At 54.0% G+C, this 27,579-nt stretch overlaps 1 protein-coding gene and 1 long non-coding RNA gene across 2 annotated transcripts in view; one reads left to right on the top strand and one right to left on the bottom strand.

The window, feature by feature from the left end:
• KCNJ6 (potassium inwardly rectifying channel subfamily J member 6) overlaps window positions 1-2,663 on the top strand; it is a 162,091-nt gene extending 159,428 nt beyond the window's left edge. Inside the window, exon 4 of the mRNA XM_036347161.1 lies at window positions 1,271-2,663. Within this exon, the coding sequence (XP_036203054.1) occupies window positions 1,271-1,596 (326 nt within the window). The 3' untranslated portion in view covers window positions 1,597-2,663. The remainder of the gene's footprint in view (window positions 1-1,270) is intronic.
• Window positions 2,664-2,925: 262 nt separating this feature from the next.
• Window positions 2,926-16,550, bottom strand: LOC118675035. The gene is made up of 2 exons (XR_004973794.1): window positions 15,891-16,550; window positions 2,926-5,573 (listed from the first exon to the last, which is right to left on the bottom strand). It is a non-coding gene; the product is annotated as an uncharacterized LOC118675035 (long non-coding RNA).
• Between the last annotated feature and the right edge of the window lie 11,029 nt (window positions 16,551-27,579).

Genomic DNA, 27,579 nt, shown 5'->3' on the forward strand with positions numbered 1-27,579 from the left:
AAAAAAATCTATAGTAATAAAAGTGTAATATGCTAATTAGACTGGACAACCTTACAGATGACCTTCTGGACGAAGCCAGGGCTGCAAGGGAAGCCTGGGTTCCAAGTGCCAGAGGGAAGCCAGTGCCGGCAGCTGGGGGAAGGAAGGCCTATTCTTGCACGAATTTCATGCATCAGGCCTCTAGTAAATAAATAATTAAAAATTAAAAACATTAAAAAAAATAAAAAATAAGCCCAGAGCATCTCCAGTGCAGTCCTGGGGTCTGAATACTGGCAACAGATTAATTTCACAGGACGCTAAGGGGGGAGGGGCCCACCCCTTTCATTTTGCTGGAGTCAGATTCTTGGAAATGTTGATCCTTTGTCTACCTGCTGAGCAACTCCTCTGGCCTTTGCAAGGGGGAAGGAGGCTCTCTCTCGAGGAGGCTTCATGGCGCTGGCATTCGGCATAATGTCTCCCACCTGATGTGCTACTGTGAATCTAAACATGGGCTCTGCCTGCCGAGACCCTGGCGTGCGGGCCTGGCCCGAGGCTGCTCGGTGCCTGTTCCAGATCCCTTCGCTGCCTCCATGGCTTTCCCGGCTTCGCGGTGGGGCCGTGGGAGCGGGGCCTACGCAGCTAATGGAGAAGTCGGCCCTGAAGGAATGACCGAATGGACGCCTCCGTGTCCCGAGTAGTTTTGCAGAGATGGCGGGGAAGCACACCAACTGCATTCCCTGTATTTTACACCAAGCCTATGGGCTAATCTTCTCTCAGGAGACGGGTGGTGATTCCCTCAGTCTGTCATTTCATACTTAAAAAGAAGCTACTCCTGGCTCGGGTTCCAGTAGGACTTAGGCACAGTTGGGGTGGGGGAGGTCAGAGTCATGACCTCAGGGCTCTCCCAGAGCACATGAGTGTGCACCTGTGTGCATGGGCTGCTGTGTGCATGGACACCTGTGTGCATGGGCCCCTTGTGCATGGGCCCCTTGTGCACGGGCCCCTGGGCCTGTGTGTTTGTGTGTGGCCTGGCGGGCAAGTGTAGCTTGATGAGAGCCAGACTCTCACGTTGCTCCCCTGAGCGCCCCTGGGAGGCTTGGACTCCCCAGCACACACACGCTCTTGTGCATGCTAGCGTGTGTCTACAACATGGGCAGCACCTCCATCGTGTGACACCCTGTGCAGGTCACAGTGGGAGCAGCCGCAGGCAGCAGCCCCGCCCAGCTCCCCGAGGGCCCCTGGGGACAGAGAGCACACACTCACACTAAAGCCCCCGCTCTTCCCTCCGCAGGGATGACGTGCCAAGCTCGGAGCTCCTACGTCACCAGCGAGATCCTGTGGGGCTACCGGTTCACCCCGGTCCTGACGCTGGAGGACGGGTTCTACGAAGTTGACTACAACAGCTTCCACGAGACCTATGAGACCAGCACCCCCTCCCTCAGTGCCAAAGAGCTGGCTGAGCTGGCCAGCAGGGCAGAGCTGCCCCTCAGTTGGTCTGTGTCCAGCAAACTCAACCAACATGCGGAACTGGAGACCGAAGAGGAAGAAAAGAACCTCGAGGAGCAAACAGAAAGGAACGGTGATGTGGCCAACCTCGAGAACGAGTCCAAAGTGTAGTCCCCCGGCCGGGCCTCTCCTCCCCAACCTTTCCCCAGGCCAGCCGCCCCTTCTCCTGTCCCCACAACCTGTCCCCTGGCCAGGCCACCCCTTCCCCTGTCCCCCCAACCTCTCCTTGTCTCTCATCCTCCTGCTTTCTGCCTCTCTTACTTTGTTCTTTCTTTATTTGTATTTAATGTTGGCATTACCGGAAAACAAATCTTCAAGGTGTAAAATCTCTGCCTGCCCTCCCTCGGCTCCTCCGATTGCAGAGGTAGACACGGATCTGGTTAAGGTGTAAGGCGCCCTCGTTGATGGCCCAAGCCTGTCTCCTCCCTAAATTCCACACACCCGACTCCCAGAGATTTAAGCTACGTCCCTGCATGTGCTGTACAAGACCAGATCAGTCACAGGAGTGTGGGGAACACGTGACCTGGGATACACATTAGGCCCAGTGCCTGTTCATTCCTGCAGTGAGACACGGAGTGTAGCCCTCACTTTCCTAGATCCCCACACATTTCATCTCCAGGGCAGGTGCTTGCCCCCCAAGGGCATCACAGGTGTAGGACCCAGGTGAGGCAAAGACAAAACACTGTACATATATATGCCTTCTGTAAGTATTTTCTTTGGCAGTTATTAACAAAACCCAGCATGTACAAAAGTACTGTAGAACACAACTTCTAAATAATGTACATAGATATATCATTAGTGTAGGTTTAGATATATAACTTTAGAAATAAGATGAAAGAAACAAGATTCTCACTGTACAGTAGGCATTTCCGTTCCGATGTCTTTTTCTGAATTGCTTTGGTCCCATTGACTGCTGGCCCTTTAGTGCATGGCCTCTGTTCTGTGTCCCAGATTGGCAGCCCATTCAGGTCCCTCACTGTTCCCTCACTGATCCTTTCGTTGAATCTAATAAGCCATAGGTCTGGGGGGAGTTGGGAGGTCCAACAGATGGCAAAACGCACCACCAATACACTGATATACTGTGAAATGTTTACAAACTGAGGCCTCTCGTTTAAGACAACCAGGGCCTCACTGACCAGCCTGGGGAAGAATTCCCTGAGGACATTCTCGGGCTTGTCACCAATGGCATGTTCATGCTTTTCACACGAGCGTTCACCCTTTGTAGTTTGGGACACTCTTCTGAAAAACCACTGATTCTCCAGCGGTTCCATTCCGTAGTCACGAGAAACTACAGACTTTTACAAGGAGACATGGCAGGTGAGCAGAAGATGGTTGGGTCTGGCGTCATGAACTTAAAGGCTCATAGTGTCACTGACCTCACACACTGACTTTATCCTGCACTCTTTCCTGACCCGGGGGCTTATCCATCAGCTTCTTGCATTGTTATTTATTCTATTCTTTTATTATTATGAAATGACCAGAGTTCAACAGTCAAAGATTACACCAACAATCTTGGTGACTACGAAATCTCTCAAAAGTATGCCACAGGTTAGAAATCAAATCCAAAGTGTCTCCCAAGCAAAAGAAAACAAAAAACTACAGCCTTAATTCATTTCAATCTGCAAAGATAAATGTAGACATAGAGAGGAAGAAAAAGAGGAGAGAAGGAAGGAAAGAATGGAGGGAGAGCTAAAAGGGAGGGTGGTATTTTGTACTGAAAAGCTAAATTTCAATATAAAATTTTTTTTTCAAGTAAAAAAAAGAGAATCTTACATGAAAACGTCAAGGGCAGGTGGAAATCTTGCACTGTGAAGATCTTTCACATTAATTTTACTCTTTTAAACTGTTTGTCCCCTAACGCAGTCCGCCCATCATCAATATCCACTGACTGGATGCAAGTTCATTGTCAGCTCCCACAGCTGTGCTCAGTTTGAGGCTCTGCACCGTGGAAGTCCAAGAACTCAAACTAGCCGTCCCTCCCTGTTGACCTTGCTCTCCCGCACCAGATCACCCAGCCTTCGCCATAGTGGAGGGACCTTGTCTACTAACAAGCGTGTGTGGGAGATAAGGAAAGCGGCTCCTCCGTCTGTCACGGGGCCTCTCTTCTCCCATTTCCAAGGCTTTGCATCAGGACAACTGCTTCTTGGCACTGACTTCCTGGAGAACAAACCTGTTGGCCATAGCCCCTTCCTGTTTGCCAACATCTCACTCTGCGTTGAATATCTGTTGAATCGTTTATTCTTTCCACACTCTGAGGAGGAGGTTGCAGGCAAAGAGGAGGAGGGAGCCCCACACGCTTCCTGCCAGGCTGTGGGAGGAATTGTGGCCTTTCCTCCACGTACGTATGTACGTACGTAGCCTTATACAGGGCGCTCTTGACTCGTGGGCGCTCACCCTGCAGCACCCCCAGAGCTGCAGGGCGTGGCCTGGTAGCACAAAGCGAAATCGAGCAGGGGTTGCAAAAAGACTGCTAATTTAGCTCTTGAAGACTCACTGGGCCTTTTTAAAACAGTTACTAAGGCTTACAGGACCACACACGCCCTGTTGTCTGGTGGGAACAGCAGCTCGGGGCCCGTTAGCACAACTGAACAAAGAGCCTGACAGCCCTCGGTCACGCACATGGCGGTCGGTTCTGTAGCGGTGACAGGGCCCCCGGGGTGAGGCCCTCCCTATCCCCACTGTCTTTGGTGTCCATGTAGTTGGAGACAGAACATGAACCAAATCTCGTTTTTGTAACGTGAGCCTCTGAGTCTCTCAATGAGGATGTTCCAGGAGACCCTTTACTAGAATGTCCCGCGCAAACATGTCTATTTTTCTACAATTATTGATAACAGTTTAACGGTGTATTTTGTGTCAACTGTTAAAATTTGGAACGGAAAGCAGCTCATTAAGACTGAATTTTCTAAGCAGCAAGTACTGAATGGTGTTTTTCCATTAAGACAGTTCCATAAAGATGGCCCCACGATTTCCAGGCTCCACACTCCGTATCCAGACCCCCTTCCCTCAGCCACTTTGTTAGCAAACCAAGTGCGATGAAAATAAATAAGCCTATTTTAACGCAACAGCACCCATAAGGAATAAGAATCACTCTCGATTGGTATTGTGGTGTCTGGTTGGTGTATTGGGGTCTCTTTTCCATAAAACCATGGGGGGTCCATTCGCTGGAGAAGCACTTTGAGCCGAAGGTGGCCATTTGCTCCAGTTGACCCCCATCTGGAGAAAAGCGCGGATTCACCCCAGGGCGCTGAGACCCTCAGACTCTCACTCCCGCCCACCCCAGCGGCGTTCCCACTGACAGAGCCCTCTTCACCTGTGTCCGCTTCGTGTAGCTGCAGTTGTTTGTGTCTCGGGTGTCCCCTGGCAATGAGCACATCTGGGTAATGCCGGGTCATCGCTTTGCTGTTCCTTGGAAACCGGGCATCCCAGCCACTGGTCCAGGAGAAGGTGCCCTGTGCCCACCCCTCCTCCATCCGTCCCTCTCCTGTGCTCTTTCCTCCAGTCCCAGATCCGTTCCCGTAGTTCAGTCACTCGTGTTTCCTCTCCGAAATCAGCTACTGTCCCTGAAAGTGCCAACCTGTCTCTCAAGCACAATTTCCTCTTCCGGGTTTAACCAGGTGAGGGTGCTAAGGTCTGTTTTCCATTACATCCTAATTTCAAAATTACTTATGACTTCACATAAAGCCAAAATGTTGAAGTCTCCAAATGTCTTCCCTCCCTACACTTTCTTATATTTCGGTTTCTTGCTTTCCCCCCCCCCCCTTTGCTTTTTTTTAATTTAGATTTAAGCAGGTATCTTAGGGAGGTTCAGAAACTATTTGTAAAGATGGATAGAGAAGAAGGCTATAAAAATGCTGTTAGAAACTATACTTGAATTCGCTGCAAGAATGTGAAATCATTTGGTTAGTGAGCAATTCAAGATTTTTTATCCGTAGTCTTTTCCAAGACAGCTCGCCGTCAGTCTGACAAGTCTTCAGTCTTCCTTTCCTCGGCCTGGCTGGTACTCTGTGGGTCACAACAGGGCGGTTGGAAATGAAATGTCCTGCAGACACGGTAGACACTCTCTCCCAGGAGCTCCTTTCGGTGGATGGCTGTGAAGTCAGAAAACAGGCAACACAGACAATTCATTGATAATATTATCTTGTTTCTAGACTTTAGGGCCAACCTATACTTACGGACAGGTTACCCTTTAATTAAAATGGAGTAAAGCACGCCTCTTCCTACTCTCTCTGCCCCTGCTGTCCAGGGAGCTGCAGGCGCAGAGCGGCATCTGGAAGTAGAGCTCGCTCAGGCCACTAGAGACATTGATGAAGCACAGTGTGTACAGTAACAAGACGACATTATGCCCTACTGCGCGCCGTGTCTGAGCACTTACTCAAACTACCCCACTCCATTCTAACCCCTCGGGGAGCTGAGTGCTAGAATTTCCATGTTATAAATGGAAATCCAGGGGGTAGGCAAATCCAGGGGGTAGGCAAATCCCGGCCTGGCCCCGGGTCACAAGGCCTGCGAACCACAGGCCCTGGTCCAGTCCAGGTGCCGAGGTGTAAGCCCTGGCTCTTTTTACTACAAAAAGGGTCCGCAAAGCAGATCTGCTCCCAGCCCCTGGCCGCCGCCTGGCTCTAGAAGCCTTACAAGCTAGGAATGACTTGACATTTTTAAGTTGTTGGGGGGAAAGTAAACTAAAAAAGACTATTTTGTGACATGTGGAAAGTATATGAAATTCTCATTTCAGTGTCACAAATAAAGTTTTATTGGAACACGAGCACCCTATCCGTTATTATTGCTCCCACACGCTAGCAGAGATGAGGTCATGTGGCCAGAGGCTACAATATTGAGAATCTGGCCCTTTACAGGGAAAGTTTGCTGGCCCCAGTACATACTACTAAATGCTGTTCAAAACCGTAACTACTATTAGTTAGTAAGCATTATACTGCAGTATTAAGAGATGCCAGGACAACTTAGAACAATACGCTCTCTCCCAGGATAAATCTGTACGCCACCCATAGGTCTGTTCAAAGAGGAAAAATACACGTTTTGGTCAGCGGCCAACTGCTTCACAGGACTGTGGTAGCCCAGTCATAAGTCAGGTCTCAAAGAAAGACTTCTTCCTTCCGGAACCCGCCCCCCAGAGTGGTGAGCAGCGGGACAGCCAGCCGTGACCCAGCGGCCAACTCAGAGAGTGAGGCGGGAGCACTTCCCATCACTGAACAGCACAGAAATGGTGGTTCCCAGGCAGGGGCTGGGCTAGAGCTTCGCTGGGACCCACAGACACTTTACTATGTAGTTGGGCCTCAGTGGGGTGAGCTGGGCTTGCAGGGGAGCGTGCAGCCCCAGCTGCCCCGCTCATCCCAGCCCTTTTCCCCCGCCCCCATCCCAGCCCTCTCTCCCCTGCTCTCTGGCAGGAGGACTGCACTCATCTCTGAGCTGTCACTGGGTCCCCCCTCTCTCCCACCACCCCACCACTCCCGCCTGCAGTGACCACATGATAGATGAACCCTGAGCTACTGTTGGGGTTACATGCACTAGTCTGACCCCCTCCAGTAGCTCAGCGAAAAGCTTAACATGCAAATAAGGACATACATGCTTCTCTTGGAAAACCAACAGGTTCTTTGGAAAGAGCCGCAGGGGAAGCGAGAGTAGGAAAGGGTGGTTACTGGGCTGCCCGCTGCTTTCTGAGGCTGGGGCAGCAGAGATGGGTGATGACGGAAGTGGTGGATGGAAGGGGCCCGGACAGTGGGGCTTCACGATGAGTCAAGAGGAAATGCGCCCTTCAGTGTCACTGAGCTGAGCCTCCGGGCTTCTAAGAAGCATTTCCAAAGCCAAAGGGTCGGCCAAGCCCAGTGGTTCCCTCTTCAGTTCTACTGAAAACGACATCGAGTTTCCTCATAACCGCTCCCCTAGAAATGACGTGAGAGAGGAAATATTTGTAACAAATCACTGAGAGGTTGTATTGCCAAGAGATACATGATGGAAGTTGAGGTGGACTCGCTCCTGGGTCAGAAACTAGGGAAGGCCGTCTGCAACACGGATCATGCGAAAGGTTCGCAGCCCTGCAGCGGCATGGAGCCCACGGTAACTCAGTGGGAGGGGAAACTCTCCAAGTTCGCCACCATAAAAGCCAAATAAATGCAAAAGGAGTTAAACTTTTACTTGGCCTCACTGCCTTGGTAAAAGGAAGCTTCCGGCATCCACCTAGTTCAGAGTCCTGGGTGAGGGGGACAAAATACTTCAAGACACCAGATGGGTTCACTGAGGTCCCAACGTGACTAAGTGATGGAGACCGATCACCAGTGAACATGGGACTTGCAGACTTATTTTTAGACGCTCCCCACCCCTCCCCACAGGCCCGAACCCTAATGTGCCCTGTGGCTGGCCAGAGAAGTGTGACCACATAGGCCACAGGTCTTGATTTCAGAGAATGACATGTTTCTACTGACAGATGAAACGGAGCATTTTCAGAATGAAGCCCTGTGCTCACACTGGGCGTGAAGACTGTGCTGTCACCCAGCCCTCTCTATAAGCATAGGAAGGGCTGTAAGTAGCGGACACTGGGGAAAGAGATGTGGAACTCATCATCATTTCTAAGAAATCATAAAACATCCGTCCAAAGAAGCAAGATAGCCCAGGAGCCTAAGATCAGACCTCGGTCACCACTGACACCCCAGACCTGGCTGACGGCTCCACGGAGAATGTCAATGTGGGGTGTCTCACCGCCACACACACAGCCACCCGCTGTGCGTGAGCAGGGCCTCCGGTCCTGGGCCAGCATTGTCAGAGGGGGAGGGGGAGCGCTGTTCTCAGGTCTGCCCAGCAGGTGCCGTTCTGGCATCAGCTCTGGCACAGCTGCCCGTGAGACGGGGAAGGAACAATGCCCTCCCTTGGCTCAGCCTTGGGTAGTCCAGAAGCTTGGCCATGCCCACCTCTCTGGGTGAGCCTCTTCTTCCAAGCCTGGTCCCTGCCCATCTAAACAATGACATCCCCCTGCCCTCCCCCCCCCCCCCCCCAGAAATGTCTTCCGGGAACCCTGTGTCTTTGAAGCTGACCTTGGCCAGCACTCTTGACCCCACAGAACACCCACCTGGGTCAGGGAGACACCTCGCCCTACAGGAACTAGTGTAGACCCTTTGAGTCCCCTGTGCACACTAAGTTAAAGCCCAACAACACTGATGCATAAATGAAGTATAAGGAAGTCCAAAAAAGGTCTCATTTTCCCATGGTGATTGCTGTAGCCTTTTATTCCCCTTCGCAAGTCGCATTCTTGAAACTCTAGGAATTGTCACTTTGGCGCATCATGACGCCCTGCGCACAAATTCAGTTGGCTCATCCGACAACCCCAGCCGTCTCCCCAGACGGTCTGATCCTGCTCCCTCCTTTTAAGAACGGGGGCTGGGTCTGTTCAAACCCACCCCACCACCAAAACAAGTGCCGCCCTGGGCAAGCAATGGTGCACCCCTCCCTTTCCTCTGGCAGTCACCCAACGGGGACAGCAAGGCCAAGTCTTTCCTGATTTGCAAGGAACCCTGGGTGGCCACACTTAGAGATGCAGCTGGTTGTGTCTCCAGGAGCCCACCACTCCAGCCCACTGCAGGTTGTCCTCCAAGCATGCCCAGCGCCTCTTTCTGAACCCCCTCCCTCTGCTCACCACCAGGAGTTGCCTTTCCTTCTTCTGAGTGCCCATGCCATCCTTGAGCAGCAGCCAAGAACCTGTTCCTGGGGCTACTCCTATCTCTTGCCGTTTCTTGTCCACCCCCAGTTTTAATTGGGCATGTACTATGCTCACAGTCTGACCACCTGAGATCAAAAATGTAAAAGAGTTTGTACCTGCCCCAGAGATACCCGGAGAGCCCACAGGTGATGGTTGGGCATTATGATGCCAGCCCATAGCTCAGCAGAGGGTAAGGGAGGTCTTGTGCCAAAGGCTAGCTGGACTTCTGAAGAGGAATCTTCTTGTCCCTTGAAACATCTGAGTAGGCAGGGGCTTGCCAAAGATGGCCCCGAGTATCTTTCTTCATCCCAGGGGTCCGTATCTAAGACGAGAGCCACCAGGGACAATGGTAAGCGCTCACACCTTCCAGGGTTCCAAATGATGACAAATCCCTGCCTGTGTTGGCAAAGTGGTCTCCCCCACTCCCCTCCCCCCGCCTCCCCCTGTCTGCACGGACTGTGCTCCAGGGAGAAATCCTAGCACCCATGTGGTGCCTGGCTACGCAGGACCTGCAAGGCTGCTGCCGTGGCAACCTGGAGCCTGTCAGCCTGGACCCCTCCATGGGGTCTGAGGACTGGCAGAGGCCCGCTCCACCTGCAGACCTGGGGAAGCCAAGGTGATGTGGGCAGTGCCCAGGCAAGCAGGTACTTACTCAGCATGCCACGTGCGGGATGTTCCTGCCCTTTCTTCCTAGGAGGGCATGTCCTTAGGTGGCCAGACTGCTCCTAAAAAAACCTATTCTTTATTTCCACACCCAAATCATATTCATCTTTTTAAAAAGATCCCAAAACTAAATTCACATAATCTGATCTAACGTATGTCCATAGAGCTGCCCGTATTAATCATTCAACTCTGCCTAAAAGATTAAAATGGGCCCCCAAATATAGTTACACAATATTCCAACAATAAGCCTAACTACAAACCAAAGCGATTTAAAATGTTTACTTACAAATTATTTTTTTAAACCTGATTTCATTGTTTGATTCTTATACGTGCCCTGACCAGGGATCAAAGGCCCAACCTCGGTGTATCTGTAGGAGGGTCTAACCCACTGAGCCACCCGGTCAAGGCTGTGGCGACCTCTCGCCGGCCGCTGTGAACAGCCCGATCAGCAGGTTGTTGGCAACTCCTTTTCACCTGAATCCAGCGCTACCTTCCCTGAAGCAAACACCCAGGACCCAAGCAACAAAAAGTAATACTCAACCAAGCAGAACAGAGCTAGGGAGGCAAAAACCGTAAACCTTCGTAATATTTTAATTCAACTGATTTTTTTCAGCCATATCCCTCTTTCCCACTAATAATTGAAAGACAATTCATCGTATTTTTCCTAATAAACTAGCACAACGCTAAGGCTGAAATATTTACTACGGACCATAAAATATGAGGTTGTCCTGTGAGCCATTTCCTGAGACAGAAAGAAAATTATTCTGAAAAGTTACTCACTAGGTTAAAAGTCCACAGGAGCGCCTACACTTTCCCGGCCTTTTTCAATGCTGGCTCCGTGAAACCGAAGATGAATCTGAATCTAGTTCGAGGGCTGCATGTGCGTAGACATTCATATTTCCATTGACCTGGAAGTTCCTTTCTTACCAACACACGGAACTGTCAGGAACCTTTTAAACCAAGCACAGCCCGGCCTCCCCCAGGCCTGGCTCAGCAGGCGGGTGCCTCTGGGGTGCGCGCTGGTGTCCCCGTCCCCATCCCCGTTCCCAGAGGACGCACATCTCCTAAAAAGAAACAAGGCACACACCAGCTCTTCCGCGCTGTGCCCAGACATTTTGGGGGGAACTGGAGTTTTTGATAAAATGCTCGCAGCCTAGAGAAGTAAAATGTTTTGTTTTCAAGGAGCATGAAGCTCGCCAAAGCTGGGAGCGGGTGCGCACTCGTGTTTCTGTTCTCAGGGACCCAAGCAGCCCGGGAAAACCAGACAAGCACAGGGCGCCACCCGGCACTCTGAGAGCTGGCTGGTGCCCTGGCTTGCTGCTCACCATCTGCACTGGCTGGACTGCGGGCTGGTCCCCACACACCCACAGGCAGCGACACCCTAGACCCGTGGTTGGCAAACCGCGGCTCGCGAGCCACATGCAGCTCTTTGGCCCCTTGAGTGTGGCTCTTCCACAAAATACCACGTGCGGGTGCGCACGTACAGTGTGACTGAAACTTCGTGGCCCATGCGCAGAAGCCGGTATTTTGTGGAAGAGCCACACTCAAGGGGCCAAAGAGCTGCATGTGGCTCGCGAGGCGCGGTTTGCCGAGCCGCAGTTTGCCGACCACTGTCCTAGGCAAGTTGTTGGGAGGACTCCTAGGAGCAGTGGCATCTGCCTCGCCAGCCTCCTGGCTGCCAGCTCTCCCACATGGCAGCTCTGTGCCGAGGGCCTCAGCCACACCGAAGCCCTGTGAGCAAACACCGACTCCACTCTACCGAGGCAGACCCTGAGGGCTACCGGGGAAGTTAACTTACTCGTCTCGGAAATAAGGCAACCGAGTTAAGAGGCCAGGACAACTGTTCTGAAATTTAGCGACGGCAGGTCAGCCTCCACATAAGCCATCACGGATGGTTTCCTGGGGAAGGAAGGGTGTTTGTCCTGAGGTTCCTCACGGCTGGGTGGCATTGGGGGATGGAGATCCAAGACAGAGGGCCTTCCTTTCCGTCTGAGGGGCCAGCCGGGGAGAGGGTCCAAAGATAGACACGCACGAAGTGAGTCTGGGTGGTGCTGAGGCCAGCCTGGGTGGAGTGGGGTGGAGTGGGTGGCTAATTGGAGAATTCAATAAAATATGCATTTTGAAAACTGGTGTGAGATTGTAGGGGACTCAGGCTCCGGGCTAAGGAACCAGCTGGGCAGCAGAGTCACAGCAGATGCATTCACAAGCCCGCCCAAGTGCTTAAAGGCTCATGGGTCTTCAGGAAAAACAAACCTATATAATAAAAGCCTAATATGCAAATCGACCGAACAGTAGAATGACTGGCAGAACGAATGGTCGCTATGATACACACTGGCCACCAGGGGGCAGACGCTCAATGCAGGAGCTGCCCCCAGCCCACAGGCCCCAGGCCAGCCAAGGCGGGTGCCAGCTGCCCCACCCCCACCCTCCCACCCCCCGATCGCCTTGCCAGTCACCCCACAGATCAGCCCTGATCGCCGGCGAGGCCTAGGGACCCTATCTGTGCACAAATTTTGTGCACAGGCCTCTAGTAATAATAATAATAATCTTTCAGTGGAAAGAAAGCCAAATCTCCTTGACCAAACTGTCAAGTGGGTTGAAATGATTCAGCGAATCTGAGAAAAACGGTGGAATTTCTACAGCCTTGAGTAGTAGACACCACGCCCAGCAAAACCATAAGACAAGGGTTACACAGGGGAGACTTACAGATATTAACCAACACGATGGCAAAACAAGGCTTCAGCCGAGGGGCAGTGCTCCTTTAGAGACGAGCCGAAAGGAAGGAGGAAGAGCGCGCACACCTGCCCAGGCTCTGGCCTCCCTCTCGCCCCGTGACTCAGGTTGGCTCTGAAGTCAGCCCCCCTTCCAGCCGCCCTTCCGGCCGCCCTTCCGGCCGCCCTTCCCGCCACCCTTCCCACCGCCCTTCTAGAAAAGGAAAGCCAGGCAGGGCTCCGGTAAGGTTTGGCTCCTGACCCACCTTTCGGTCCTTTTGTAACTCCCTTTGCTCAACTCTTAGTACGTCTGTGCACGGACATGGAGATGAAAGCATGCCAAATGCAAAAAGCACAAACTATGTATTGAGAAATCATTACAATGCCAAATTTTTTTTAGAATAAAACCTGTATCTCTAAGAACTTGCTGTGTTAGGGAAACTGTTTACATATTGAGGTGTTCCTCCTTTTTATGACTGGAACAATAAAAAAATTAACATGGCTTTGGCTTCTTCTGTGTGTGTGTGTGTGTGTGTGTGTGTGTTCAAAGAAGGCAGTCTTCTCCAGGTGAGCAACCTCCGCTGAGGCCCTCCTCGACTTCCTCCTCATAGTTCAAGAATGAACTGGTAAGAGTTCCCAGGCTTCTGCCCAGCAGGAGATAACGCACCCCTGCTCCCACCAAAAACAGCAACAAAAACACTGGGCCTCATCATATTAACATGTCCACAGCACCTGCTGAGCTAGGGTTAATTATGCCCATTTTAGAGTCCAGGACACTGAGGCTCATGAAGCTTTAGTAAGCTGTCCCACGCCTCCCAGCTAACAAGCAGAGGAGCCAAGATTCTAGTCCACATTCTGAACAAATATCTGCACAGAGCAACCTGGCTGTGCTCCCCAAACATGTCCAGACCCCTCAGATGTCGGGAACCACGATTTCCATGCACCCAGAGCCTATTAGCTAACAGAAATTTCTAGAAGCTTTGAATGCCTGCATGGTAATCATCTAACTGTAAAATAATTGTTTCCGGTAGGTCTGCCTGTCAAGATGCCTGTGGAGTCCAGCTGTCACCCCAAATTAAGGATGTCAGCGGTATTGACCGGGGAAACTTGGAGCGGCCACTTCCAATTATTTCATTAGCAACTTCCTGCTCACCATCACCCGAGGCGAATATTTTGGGCATTTTCAAAGCCACCATTTCCTCCCTAAAGTCGCGCTCATGTTAGCTAATCCAGCCTCTAAATTGGAAGTTTATGCATATTAGGCTGAAAGGGACTGGGAAGCTTAGGAAATAAGCAACCCTCTGCTTCTGGGGAGTTCTCAGAGCGCTGGGCCCAGCTGTGCACGCCCCACCCAGTCCAGGCTGCCCCACCCCCAAACCCTGGCACCTGACAGCACCGCGGCCCGCCCCTGAGAACCTGAAAGCAGGGAGGGTGGATTGGTGTTGGGTAGGGCAGCTCGGCCTGCGTCTGTGTGGTTTTGCCCTTAAAGAAGCAGGAAGCCAGTGTGACAACCGTGAGGACTCACAGAGCTGTTTGAGGGACCTTCTCCGTGTACCTGAGAGACTTACTCCGCACGTTAAGAAGACGGTTCCAGGTGCGTGGGATGCAGCGGTTCTCAACCTGTGGGTCGCGACCCCTTTGGCGGTCGAACGACCCTTTCACAGGGGTCGCCTAAGACCATCCTGCATATCAGATATTTACATGACGATTCATAACAGTAGCAACATGACAGTTATGAAGTAGCAGCGAAAATAATTTTATGGTTGGGTCACAACATGAGGAACTGTATTTAAAGGGCCAGAAGGTTGAGAACCACTGAAAGGTGTCTTCTCCTCTCAGCCCAGCACTGCCCTGCACAAGCATTGCCACACTCCCCCGCACCCCAGTGTCTCACACACCCCCCCACCCCACCCCCGCACACGCCAGTCTTACATCCCCTGCCCGCCCTCTCCCTCTGCTCCTCTCTTCCCCTCACCCCCCCTACCCCCCACCCCCACGTATCTCACACCTTGGCCTTGACACTGCCGGGCCCCTGCGAATCAGGAGAAAGGATGAACGGTTAAGATTCCCAGGCTTCTGCCCAGAGAGAACAGGCAGTGCCTGCCCCTTCCTCTGAGACGGGCTACCTCCCGCTGACCACTAGGTGGGACCGCAGCTCGCCAGATGCCGAGTGAACACACACATGGGATTCTCCCAGCAGCCGTTCTGCAAGGGCCAAGCTCAGGGAGCTGCTGGAGAAATTCTGTGTGTGTGTTTCTGGCTAACTGTGGTTGGAGGAAACATGCAACTAGCATTGGTGTCCGATCTGTGCCCGGAGCAAATTCCAGCTTTTCCTCGTGTCCCCTCATGCCCATCCTCCATCACTGCACCGTCACCAGGAAAGAAGCCCGGGCGGAGACTTAGGGGCTCACCCCACCCCACAGTGAGCAGTAGGCAAAGGGGGTGGCTCAGCAGAAGAAAGACCCTGGCCAAGAACCAGGGGGAGGAATGGGTCCTGGAGGTGAAGCCCAAGGTCACCCAGTCAGTCATCTGCATCAGGGGTCCCAGGGGTGTGGAGTTTGAGGACCGGAGCTTGAGAAGTGGGAAGGCGTGGGGTCTGGGAGATCCTAGAACACACCCCACATTCAGCATAAACATGATGGAGCTCCCCTCTCAATAAGTACTGGAGGAATCCAAGATATGGTAAATGTGAAGTCTGCATCTTAAAATACCTGCAAATGTGTGAAACAGCTGCGATTTGTTCTTGCAGATCAGGGATGCCATCCTCAGCTCACCACAGATCCCGTCAAACACCCGCCCACCCGGGTTCTGACACGGAACCGCAGTCAGCAGGGCGGGGGCCGCCTCCACACCCACTGAGGATCCCCATCAGATCATGGGGGGTTGTCAGCATGTTTGCGTCTCAGTCAGAAAAGATTTGAGAGCAATTTCCACAGAGAGAACAAAAAGACATTCCTCCAGATGAGAAAGGTCTTAGATGGGATAATTCTCCAGCAAAAATATCTGAGAACAAAACAATAACAACAGAATTCACAGGGCCTGGCTAAACTGATCAAAGGACATTTAGGAACTCAGTCTTAACTGATGAGCAAGTTATTCAGGCACATGGAAGTCTGAGCGGTCGTGTGAATTTACAAACCCCACTCATTCATTCGGGGGATCTTCACGGGGACCTGTGTGGAATCAGGCACAGTGCTGGTCAGTTTCTGTGCTCAGCGCATCTACAGACACAGAAGTTGAACGGTCCAAACCCCCTTATCCAAACTCCCGGGAAGCTTTGCGACGCAGAATGTTCCAATTTCCCAAAGAGAAGAAGGTGCACAGACCTGACGCTGCATAGCAGGCCCGATGAAGTCCACAGCAGCGCCTGCGACCAAGCACACAGGCCAACAGAGACCAGACAGAGCCTCGGTTCAGGCCAAGGGTTTGCTGCCAAACGAGTTTGCTGCTTTCTCGTCTTAGAGCTTCCTGGGCTTTCGGACTGTGGCTAAGGGGTGGTGAATTGTGGGCACAAGCTCCATTTCCAGAAAGGCTCGGGACTCCTGGGAAGAGAGAACGCATGTGGCTCAGCAGAGAGTTGGGATCACAGGACCGTCAACTGCTCAGACTCTCAGCCCAGGGTACACATGACATTCACATCCTACATGTGTGACTGACCGAGGGAAAGACACGTCTGTGATGTGTGATCGCCGAGCCTTTTCAGAAGCAAGGAGCACTAGGAGCTTGGATTTGCTGAGAACCCAAGCTGGGGAGGACGGGGTGGACAGATCAGGATCTGCTCAGGAAAGAGGCAGACAGAGAGCGGAGAGGAGGATTCTGGGAGGGGACCTGAAGTGGGACCCGGTACTAGTTTTTGTGCCATTTTGTTTTGCAATTTGTAATTTCTTGTCTCCTCACAAAACCATCCCACACTCTCGATATCTCACCAGTATGTTCCAAAGTTGGATTTAACTCAATGATGCATGAAGCTGCTGAGAACAAGCCAGTGGCCCACCACCTGTATCCGTGTCAGTGAGTGAATCTACAACACTGTTTGACATCCAGGACAGCGGCCCTGGCTCAGGCATGCTTTGTCAATATACTTTGGAACAGGAAGGCATGGTGTTGTTTTCCAAAGGAAGGAATCTAAATAGCTTCCCAACAATATACAAAGGAACCACCAAATAACATTCAGAACAGGATACTGACATGCTCCAAAGAAGCCCTTCCAACGAACAGAGAGCAGGTCAAATGAAGGGAGAAATAAAAAAAGCAGAAGGTGCCAATGGAAGCGATTCGAGAAGCCACCAGGAAGTGGGTCGTAAGTGCTGGTGCTGCACAAGTGTGAGCAAGGTGCTTTGGAGGAAGGAGGAGAAAGGGGGGACCCAGGGAAGGGACTCACATTAGAAGGCAAAGAGGTGTCCGAGTGGCTCAGAGAGGAGAGGCATAAATTGCAGAGGACCTAGGAAGGTTTTGTGTTTTTCACAAAAAGAAACCCTTTGCAACTCTTCCATAAATAGGACAAAATAGAGATGATTCTTCCTGCTCTTCTCCTGAAATTGTTATTAAAACTAATTTGCTGGTTGTCTCCCTCTGGTTGGAAATTGCTCGAGTTTGGCAAACCAATAGATGAGAAGGAGCTTCATAAGACCGCCTGGTCTTTGAAGCCTGGGTTTTTGCAAGAATATTGGATTGTGGGGACTCAGGGCGGTAGGGTCCTTAAAACCAGAGAGACCCACTCGGAAGGATAGGCCAGGCGGGGCAGCCTGGGAAATTCTGAGCTCTAGATGCACAGGACACCACCAGCGAGTCCAAGCGTGGCTGGGAATGTCAGAGCCAAGCACACACGGGTTTCAGAGCCCAGGAATACGCCTTGTTCTTCTGTGCTGAGTGCCTTTGCAGCCACTGTTCCACTTGCCTGAAATACTTTCCCCTCCTCCACATCTACCAAGTCTGCTTTGGCTAAAAGACCCTCTCAAGGGCCCCCATAGAGCAGCGCTGGAGCCCCGAAGGGAAGGCCAAGTAAATAGCTTTGGCCCCAGCATGTTCCTGTGCTCACTGGGGCTAAGAGGAAAGACTGGACTGGGGAAGAATTCTGGGATCTGTTCCTGCAGATCTCGGTCGGTGCTCACATTGTGCTGGGAGCTGCAAAGAGCTGGAAGAGGGGGGAGAGGGAGGAGGGATCTATTCAGGCGGGGAGGTGGGATCCTGAGCAGGCTGCCCTGTGAACTCACTCGGGAGCTACAGCTCTGACTTCTCAGACCCGGGAATGAGGCCAGCAGCAGCCTGCCACCTCCTGCCAGGAAAGAAATGTCTGCAACTGTGCGTCCCCGTCGAGTTTCACTGCAGGTCCGCCTTGGGAGCCCGGCTTTGGGAGGGGTCGAGTGGGAGGCGGGTGGTTCTGAGGCCCGATCTCCGTCCCCAGGGGAACCAGAGTAAAAACCAAGTTGGGGCTGGGCTCGGACCCGGCGGGCGGGGGAGGAGGGGCTCTGCGCGCATCTTCCTGGAAAGGTGCCCCCAGGGCGGCGAGAGCGCATGCTCGCTGGGCATCCTTGGGACGTCCCTTCCCCGCACGGCGCCGAGGACCACGGGCCGTGGTGCGCTCCGCGCCTGGGTCCCCTGGTGCGCTCCGCGCCTGGGTCCCCGGCGCCACGATGCCGCAGGCGGCCCACTCAAGGGCGTGTGAGGACAGTCTCCGCTCGCAGCGCCGCCTCGGGGCGTGGTCCCGGAGCGCCTGGCCAATGGGGGCCGCGGACGCTTGGTCACGTGGCCGCCGCCGAAAACAGGCTCTTCCGCTCTCCGCCTTGGAGCTCCTCCCAACGCGGCTCCAGGCCGCCGGCTCCGCCCCGCGAGGGTCTTCTCGCGAGAGCAGCCCAACCAGCGGCTCCTCTTCCCTAGGACACGTAGGACGGTGTCCTGCAAAGAGGCTGTGAAGTGCGGTGGCGCCAGCATGGAGCGCGGGAGGCGCCCGCGAGCGAGGGCTCGGCAGCCCGCAGCCCGCTCGCCACCTCCCCGTCGGGACAACCGCCCGGTTTCATCGTGTCGCATCCAGTCCGCCCCGAGGCCTCCAGACGCTGGACGGGCCCTTGCCCGGCTGGGATGACGGGCGGCAGTGGGGGCTCATTTGTATCGTCATCACCTCTGCCCCTCCACCCACTGAAAACCCTGCGCGAGAACGGCCCTGCAGGAAACGGGGTCGATCTCAGCCGAGAGGGGTGCGAGCACCTCGCGCTTGTGTATCCCAAGGCTCCAGCTCGACCCCAGATTGTCCCATCCTGCAGGGCAGCCTTCGTCGTCCCAGTTAGAGACGAGGACGCCTGCGCAGGTGGCACAGAGCCGGACTTTGTATCTCATCCACGTGGTGTCTCCAACCAGAACACCCCATGTGCTGCTTCTATCCCGCAGGTGGCAGCCGCCAGACCCAGCCTCCAGGCCGCAGGAGAGGGCAGGCTGTCAGCAGTGACCCCAGGGCAGAGTCCCTGCAGCCTCTGGCCTGGGAGCCCGGTGTCTTGCTGGGGTGCAGTGAGGATGCTCAAGCCAGGAAGGGGCCACTTCTTAGCCACGGAGCTGGCCAGGAGTGAAAAATGGGCCCCTCAGGTACATTTCTCTGAGGGAACTCCTAAGAGGGTATTAAAATTGTCCCAACTTGTAGTCACTCATGCCATCCATATATATAAAAGCCTAATATGCAAATTAGCCCCTCTGGAGATTGACCGGGAGACGATTTCAATCGCCCGCTATGACATGCAGTGACCACCAGGGGGTGGCGCGGAACAAAGGGAGGCCCTAGCGCGTAGCCAAAAGGCCCCGATTGGCCCTGATCACCAGCCAGGCCTAGGTGTCACATCCAGCATGGTGTCGCACCATGCTTTTGACTCATATCTTCATCTGCTCAGAATCCTGCTGATATAAAAGAAAAGCCCTAGTTGGGAGTGTGGACATTGCAGAAGGGGTGCTGCATCCATCTGAAGGAGAGATCTGACCGCCCCCTCCCCTTCCTCACCATTCTAGAAATAGAGTAGATTAGGGAGCAAGAGCACCTCCATAAATTTTAAGAAACGTTATCATCTACATGAAGCATATGGTCCAAAGGAAATTAAATTCATGTTCGGGGCCCACCACCGCCAGCAGCAAATGCTCAGGGAGTAGCTGTGCTTAGCAATCTGATCAGAAGCAACCTGATGTGGATCCCTGAAGACAAAAGAAGTCACCCTCTCCTGATAGCCAATAACCATATTGACCCCCAATAAAGATGCCATCACTTCCAACTACATGAGGGCCAGTGCACCCAGAACTCTTAGGGCCTTTTACATCTTGGTATGGGCCATCCTTCGCCTTCCCTCCTCCTCCACTCCATGGCACAGGGCAGGTGCCCACTAAACCTCCACTGAATGGGCATCAGCTCCACAGTTAGGGGAGTAGGGAAGTGGCCACTGGGAGCTGGGAGTCAGCAAAGATCCAAGTGGGTGGTATCATGGCAGAAGGAATTATGTTTCCTGGACAGCTGATAAGCTAGAGCTGGCCTAGAACAACTGGAGGATTTTTGATGAGTCAGAGGTATGAGAGGGAAGTGAGAAAAGTGTGATGGGGGACACTAGAAACCACATGGATGGGTTCACCCCAAGGACGAGGGTCAAAGTATACAATCCACACTGCAGATATGCATCGCCTGTTGTATCCCAGTAGGTGAGCAAGGCAGACAGAAGTCACATTATCTTGGAGATTTCCTGCTCCTGTGAGGAGGTCCTACTTAGGGGGGCGTGAGGAGCACAAAGCTCTTCCTCTGAGCTATCTGGTCTACCATCGATTCATCCAACAAACATTCTTTGAGCATTTCCCATGTGCCAGCCCCGCTTTGGACACCGGGATCCTAGGATGCTCAGGACAGCCTGGGAGCCCACCGCCGGGGCTCATGTTCCACAAGGGAGGTTGGTGATGAACACGTGCATTTCTGCCGAGGGTGATGAGTGCTTTGAGGAAAAGTAAAGCAGAGTGTGCCGTTGCAGATGGAGGAATCAGGAAAGGACAGATGATAATGGACTTCCCTCAACTTCCCTGCCTTGGCACCACTGGTCAACCTTCACCAGAACCAACTGAGGTTCTGGGGCTTCTCCTTTGCATCTGTCGGTAATACTAACAGCCGTCCCACTGCCACAGAAACCATTCCAGATGTTTGCTCCCATTTGCAAAAGTTACGGCTTAGCTGTGCTTGCTACAAGCATTCATCAGCTGTTCACCACACTGTTTACACAGACAGGCACATGGCAGCCTTACATATTAGGGCCCTGAGAACAAGACCTGTTTGGGAGCTTGCCGAACGCTGTTCTCACAGAGCCCTCCCGGGGCCTCCACTCCCTGCATGGCTGTGCGGCCAGGCACAGACAGCGATCAGTGGGCTTGGTGTTGCTATATTTAGAAACAGTGCCGGTCTTTTGGGTCCCACTGAGGGCACGTCCACCTGTGGGTATCTTCTGGCTGGGTGTTAGCCTTATAAAGGCACGCACATGCCCTCGCCGCTCAAGTGGAAGGAATTCAGGCATGTGGCCTCGGCTGACATAATCCTCTCGGTTTAGGGACGGCAGAGGGCAGCTCCGCTTTCTGAGGTTGTGCAGCACTGGTTCCTGTGCTTAAATGTCAACAAGGCGTGTGGGCCTGAGACCCAGAGGTCCGGGCCAGTCTGAAGAGGAGCTGGAATTCTGCAGTTACAGGCCCCGGGAGCTCTGGCTGCGGGCGGGCCCGCAGAGCATGCTTTGAGAACCTGCTTACTGTTTCACAACCAAAGGCAGTGTTGGAGGCAGGCGTTGTGAGATGCCACCTCCCAGGGCAGCGTGCAGACAGCTGTAAAGAACACGAACAGCTTCCTTTCCAAAACCAAGTGCAAAGCCCTCCAAGGTCTAAGCAGAGAGAGGTCAAGAGGAGCTGTGGCTGGAGGAGTGTCTTTTCCCAAGTCATCTCCAGGGTTCCCACTCTTTCCTCCAAGATGCCCCTTCCATTTGGAGGCTTTTTCTTTTCTTCACTCTGATGTCCATTATGCTCATCAAAATCCCAATCCTAGATCAAAGTCTCTTTCCTCTTCTCCCCTGAGTATAATCAAAAGTAGCAGCTCTTGGCAGAAGAACTTTAATACTACTGACGCTGCAGAAAACTAAGGGAAGTTTATTGAAAATACAAATAGCAACAAACATGCAAGTGTCCGAAGTGTAGGTTTCTGGTGCTCAGATGACAGCCCACCATAGTGAGTGGGTGTCCCCATCCCCCTCCCCCTCCCATGTTCTCACCTCCTGCTGGCCTGCATCCCCGATCACGTTCCGGTCAACACAACTATCGCCTCCTCTGAGAACCGAGGCAGGAAGGATGGTTTCTTACCCACATGCACACCTCCTCTGCCCCTAGACACCCACCCCCTCTCCCCTGTGCTGGTCCCACCCCAGGCGCCCCTGGGCTCTGCAGGGATGCCTTCGCACACATCCCACTGATGGCACGCCTGTCTCTGTGGGTAAGCAGGACATACAGGCCAAAGTAATCCATACCCACAGCAGCTCCCACGTGTGTTCCCCAGAGCTACCCGGTATCCGGTGAGACGCGATATACAGAATACAGCAAAACTTTGGTCCACTTAGAATCGTCCAGCTCTCCAGCCAAGAACTTTAAGTCTAACTCTTCCCTTGGCACTCAGCCACACCTCCAACACTTTCCTGATTATCCTTGGTCTTAACCTGAAGGAAAAGGCCATGCCACACCTAAAAGTAGGTGTATAATTGTGAGTAGGTGAGTCTACTCCTATACTGTAATTTATTATTGTAATATTTTCCATACATACTGTACATCTATTTTTGCAGTATTTTCATTTTAAAAAAATTAAATGAGTGTTGACATGCCAAAGCACGTGCTTGGATTTGTGGGTTAATTTATGTGTAACATCGTGTAACTCCTTAACATCAACTTGCATGTGGACAAGTAACAGGTCACCTTCGCTAAAGAGTCAGAGTCCACAGAAGGGAGACTGTCCTGAAAACCTGACTGTGTGGTTGCCGTAGTAATCGATGCCTTCTGGAACAAATCCACCCTGGGCTAATTACAGCCTTCTATTTTTAAACTCCTCTCCATCCTTCCCCCTCCCCAACATGGCTCGCACGACTTCAGCAATAAAACACTCTTCTGCTGCGTGCACAGCCCGCACTGATCTCAGAATAACTGTTTCCAGCCAGCCCCACGGCCATGGGAGGCACGGCTCGGGCTCCCTGAGCGCGGGGACTGAGTGCAGGGACAGAGGGCCAAGCAGACACCTGCCTGCAAAAGAGCCCAACTACTCCCCAGGCTCCCGGGGCAGCCGCCACCTTGTGAGCACCAGGCCTGGGGGCCCGAGGAGGCCTGTGCAGGCTGCCTGCCCCTCCGGAGGCCCACCTGATGGTCAGTCCAGAGCCTGTGGGGCTGTCAGGGCCGAATACAAGGATGAGAAGAGGCTGTCGGCCTTCTCTCCGTACCCCAGAAAGCCTGGGTCCTGCTCACTGGATCTCGGGCCTGTCTTCCCCAGGGCTGGGTGGGTGAACAGATGAAGACACCCAGTGAGGACAAGCCACGCCTCCTAGGCAGGTGCACAGCTGGGGAGCCGCACCATCTCCTGCTGCGTCCGTGGGCGAGGCTGTCCTCACTCAACAAAGGGCCACAACCGGGGCCCAGAGCAGAAAGGGAGCCTCTCTGCGTCCTGGCGGCCAGAAGTCAGGTCAGGCGCCCAAGCAGGGAGCGGACATGCACGGTGAGGGCTTGTGCAGTAAACATGCAAAGATGAGACTGGAAATCGGAAGCACTGGTCAGCGATTGCTGCCTAACCAACAGCCCCCGGGTTGCCTCTGATCCCCGTGCTGCAGGGAGGGCTGCCTGGTGGATGGAGGCTCAGTTTGGGTTCCGGTCTCTTCCCCTTGTTCTTTTCGTCGTGAGAGAGGCAAGGAGCACCACACAGGCCCTTTACGGCCTCTGCTCGCATCCCGGCTGCTAACATCCCACTGGCCAAAGCCAGCCGCTCTGGCAACACAACATCCGTGGGCACAGGTGTCTGCAGTGAGGGGGTTATTGCTGAGCAACAGTCCACATGACCGTTTGGGGCAGGGACAAGAGAGCAGCCGAGATCAAATCTGTGTGTGTGTGGGGGGGGGGGGAGGCGGGGGGGGGGGGGGGCTGTGGAGCAGCACCTTCCAGAAAAGTCGCAAGTGCTGCTTGGATTTAAAGTCTGGTGTGGGAGAGACCCTTAGGGAGAGATTTTAATACGATTCTTCTACAATCATAGTGTCTTGCAAAACTGACACTTATTTCTAACTACATTTTGAAACATTTATTAAATTAAGTGGAAAGAATGTACATTTAGTAAGAAAAACCCTAACTCAAGTTGGGAGACCCAAGGACAAGTGAACGGCGGCCATCCCACCATTCATCCCCTGCTGCAGCGCGGGGCGGCGGAGGACGCCAGCACGAAAATGACCCCTTGCCAACCACTGAGTCCAACCGGGCGGACTTGAACAAGTGCTTGCACACAACCAGAACTTGAGGTGGAAGATGATAAGTGTCGCTTTCAAACTCGCAGGTCAGACGCTCTGGGGACGCGGCAGAGGCAGCACTCTCAGGAGGGGGGGCAATGGTGGGGTGGCGGTGAAGACCAGGAAATTCCCAGACCGCTCCAACCCGGAGGGCGGCCCACCCCAAACCTGTTTTACACGGGTTCCAGAGGCCAGCCCGGAACCCAGGCCCGCGACAGGCGGGCCCCCCTCGCTGCTCTCCCCAGCGCCATCTCTGGGAGCCGCACACCGCCTTCCCGGCACCACTGCAGTTCCACCCGATGAAAAACGGCCCGCTAACAGGGTGGCATTTACAGGGGAGAGGCGTGCGAGAACGTGGGTAAATCCACAGCAAGCCCACGGGAAACAACAAAGGGAACACTGGCCAGGAGTTTAGGGCCCGGGAGTCTTTTTCTTACGTTCGCTGCCGTGTGTGTTCATCCAGGCTCCTTGTTCGGTAACCGAAATACCCAGAGACACGCTGTCCTTTCCACACGAGGAGCAGGGATGTTTCAACGATCCCAAGTGTCTTGTGCTAAGAGCCCTTTAAGGGTGTGAGTTATGGGGCCTTTCCCCTGCGTGGTGCCTCTAAATTATGCTCGCAGCTGGCAAAGAACTGGTAACTGCCTGGCCCATTCATCAGGCGAAGCCGTAAATCTCTGCCTCCGCCTGTGGAGAACCCTGGGAGACTCTCACTCCGAGTCTGGGGAGCTCCCCCGAGACCGATGGCCTTGCCGGGTCAGCATCCCCCTGCGCTCCGCTGGGGGCGACACGCGCGGCCCTCCCGCTGTGGCCTGGGGCCCTCTCCATGCAATGGGAACAACCCTGTCTCCCTGGATGTTGTGAAAGTTAATGACAAAGTGTATGAACCAGAAGATCAGGTCATCACAATGCCCTGCACCCTGGAGCTCAGCACAGGCACCCCCACAGGCGTCCCCCCCAGGCGTCCCCCAGGCACCCCCACAGGCATCCCCCACAGGCACCCCCCAGGCGTCCCCCACAGACACCCCCACAGGCGTCCCCCACAGACACCCCCCAGGCTTCCCCCACAGACACCCCCACAGGCGTCCCCCACAGACACCCCCCAAGGCGTCCCCCACAGACGGTCCCCCCAGGCTCCCCCCACAGATGCCCCCACAGGCATCCCCCAGGCATCCCTCCAGGCGTCCCCCACGGACACCCCACAGGCGTCCCCCACAGACACCCCACAGGCATCCCCCAGGCACCCCCCCCAGGCGTCCACCCAAGACACCCCACAGGCACCCCCCCAGGCACCCCCACGGACACCCCATAGGCACCCCCCCAGGCATCCCCACAGGCACCCCCACAGGTTCCACTGCAGAGGCAGACTGCTCCCCTCCAGCTGCTGGGACAGCAGCCCTGGCTCCATGGGGCCGAACAAGGCTGTGGGCCGGCATGCATGGGGACCCAGCTTAGTCCCTTCTCTCTCTGGAATTTCGGTGGAGCACACAGGACATAGGATAGAGGACACAGACATCCTCGCCACAGCTCGAGAACAGGCCTGGTTTCCCGGGGTGCCCCTTCCCCCGCCTCCCCCCCCAATCCAGAGGGCACTCCTTCCTCCTGATCGTGGCGGCAGCCGTGGTCCTCCCCAACCTCCTTTGAGAGGGAGCGCCTGCCAGGGTGTCTCAGGCTGTGGCCACTCAGTCCCACCCGGCAGCAGCTGCGCAGTGAGCTCAGCTGGTGCACAGTGTGCGACGGGGACTCCAGACCCTAAGCCTGGGCTGCGGCCACAGCACCTCAGGGTTCCCACCCGAGGGCTGCCTGCTTCCAGGGGCGCCCGGACACCCGTCAGGGTGACCCTGAGGGACGCGAGTGGGTGTAAACTCAAACCTACAACTAGATGAGCAGGGACAGGGAGGCCGCTAAGACCAGCAGATTAGGTTGCCTGGGTGTAAGCGATCAGCAAGGCCTGCCCCTGCAGGGAGTCCGGCTCCCCTCCGCCCGCCACTGGTAGGCCATCTTTGCCAGGAGCTCTGGGACCCTCTCTGCGGACAGTCCTCAGCCAGGACCCACGCAATGTCCAACCTGGTTTCCGCGATCAGTGTCCAACTTGGCTTCCTCGATCAGAGAACCGCGGCGGAGGTTTCTCAGCACAGCTGTCTGTTTAGCCGAGTGAAAGTAACGGCTCGGAAACTACTCACAGTCCCCACCCTCCCTCAGCCCCACTCCTGCTTCCTCCCGTAATCACTGTTCGCAGTTCAGTGGCATTGCTTTTTGAAAAGTATCCTGGGTGCCCCTTGCATCTGAAATGTGGCCTCACCAAAGATTACACATTTGAGGTTGAACCCATCTTTCTTTTTAATGTTAGACCTGTTCCTTACCTATTTTTTAATCCTTACTCATGGATATTTTTCCCATTGATTTTTAAAGAGAGTGGAAGGGAAGGAGGAGGAGGGAGGGAAGGAGGGAGAGAGAGACATTGATGTGAGAGAGACACATCAACTGGTTGCCTCCTGCACGGACCCCGACCAGGCTGGTGAATGGGGGGCGGGGAGGGGTGAGGGGGGAGGCTGTGCCAGGGCTTCCTGTGCCCGAGGGCCCCCACTGGAGGCTGTGCCAGGGCCTGCTGCAGCCTCAAATGGGGAAACGTTAAGTAACAGCAGCAAAGAGGACACAAGCTGGAATGGTTCAGGAAGACAAAGACGGGCTTCCCTGATAATCACTAAACCATAACGAATCTCATTTCTTCTTCCAACGTTTCCCTTGGCTCAGAGTCCTACGGGGCCTCCCTCTCTTCAGTGCAGAGGCCTGGCCCGGGCCCTGTCACAGGAAAAGGCCTGAGTGGCCACTCACCTGGATGGAGTGACAACTCGGTGCTGGAGTTGGGGGACAGATGGGAGAGACAAGAGGGGAGACTGTCCGTGGATGCCATGTGGGGGAAGCAGTCCCGTAAAGGGTTACCCGGCTGTGTCACACCACCTTGGGGACACCACTGGGAAGAGTCGGAGCTGAGATAGGAGTCATGGGCCCTGGGAGGCAGAAGGGGCAGCTATTACCGCGGGGGAAGGGATGGGGCGGAGAAGCCGCTTCAGAGGAGAGGACAGAACAGCACGACCCCGTCCTGACCCTGCGGAGCCTCCTAGAAGCTATTTTAGTTCCTTATGAAAGTCAGAGATAGACCTGTTCAACATTTCCAAGGTTGGGGAAAGGCCTGCCACGCAAAGCCCTTTAGGCGCCCTACGTGTGGTCCCTGAGGACAACAGTCATTCTTCAGCAACCCCGCTCACCTGCCCATGTTAATTGAGTTCATTGACACTTGCCTCACCCATCACCACCTGTAGGGGCACAGCTGGGACGATCATCAGCTGTAGATGGTGCTGTGTGATCTCAACGTCAAGGTCAGCCTGCAGAGCTGGAGAGAGGCCTACAAGCAGCGGAGACTGTCCCTGGTCGGCGTGTCATCTTGAACAAGTTGCTTAAACACTCGTTTTCTCAAGTGTAAAGTGAGGGGTAGGTCAGTGAC

This window comes from Myotis myotis, unplaced genomic scaffold (genome assembly GCF_014108235.1).
Source record: "Myotis myotis isolate mMyoMyo1 unplaced genomic scaffold, mMyoMyo1.p scaffold_m19_p_2, whole genome shotgun sequence".
NCBI lineage: Eukaryota > Metazoa > Chordata > Mammalia > Chiroptera > Vespertilionidae > Myotis > Myotis myotis.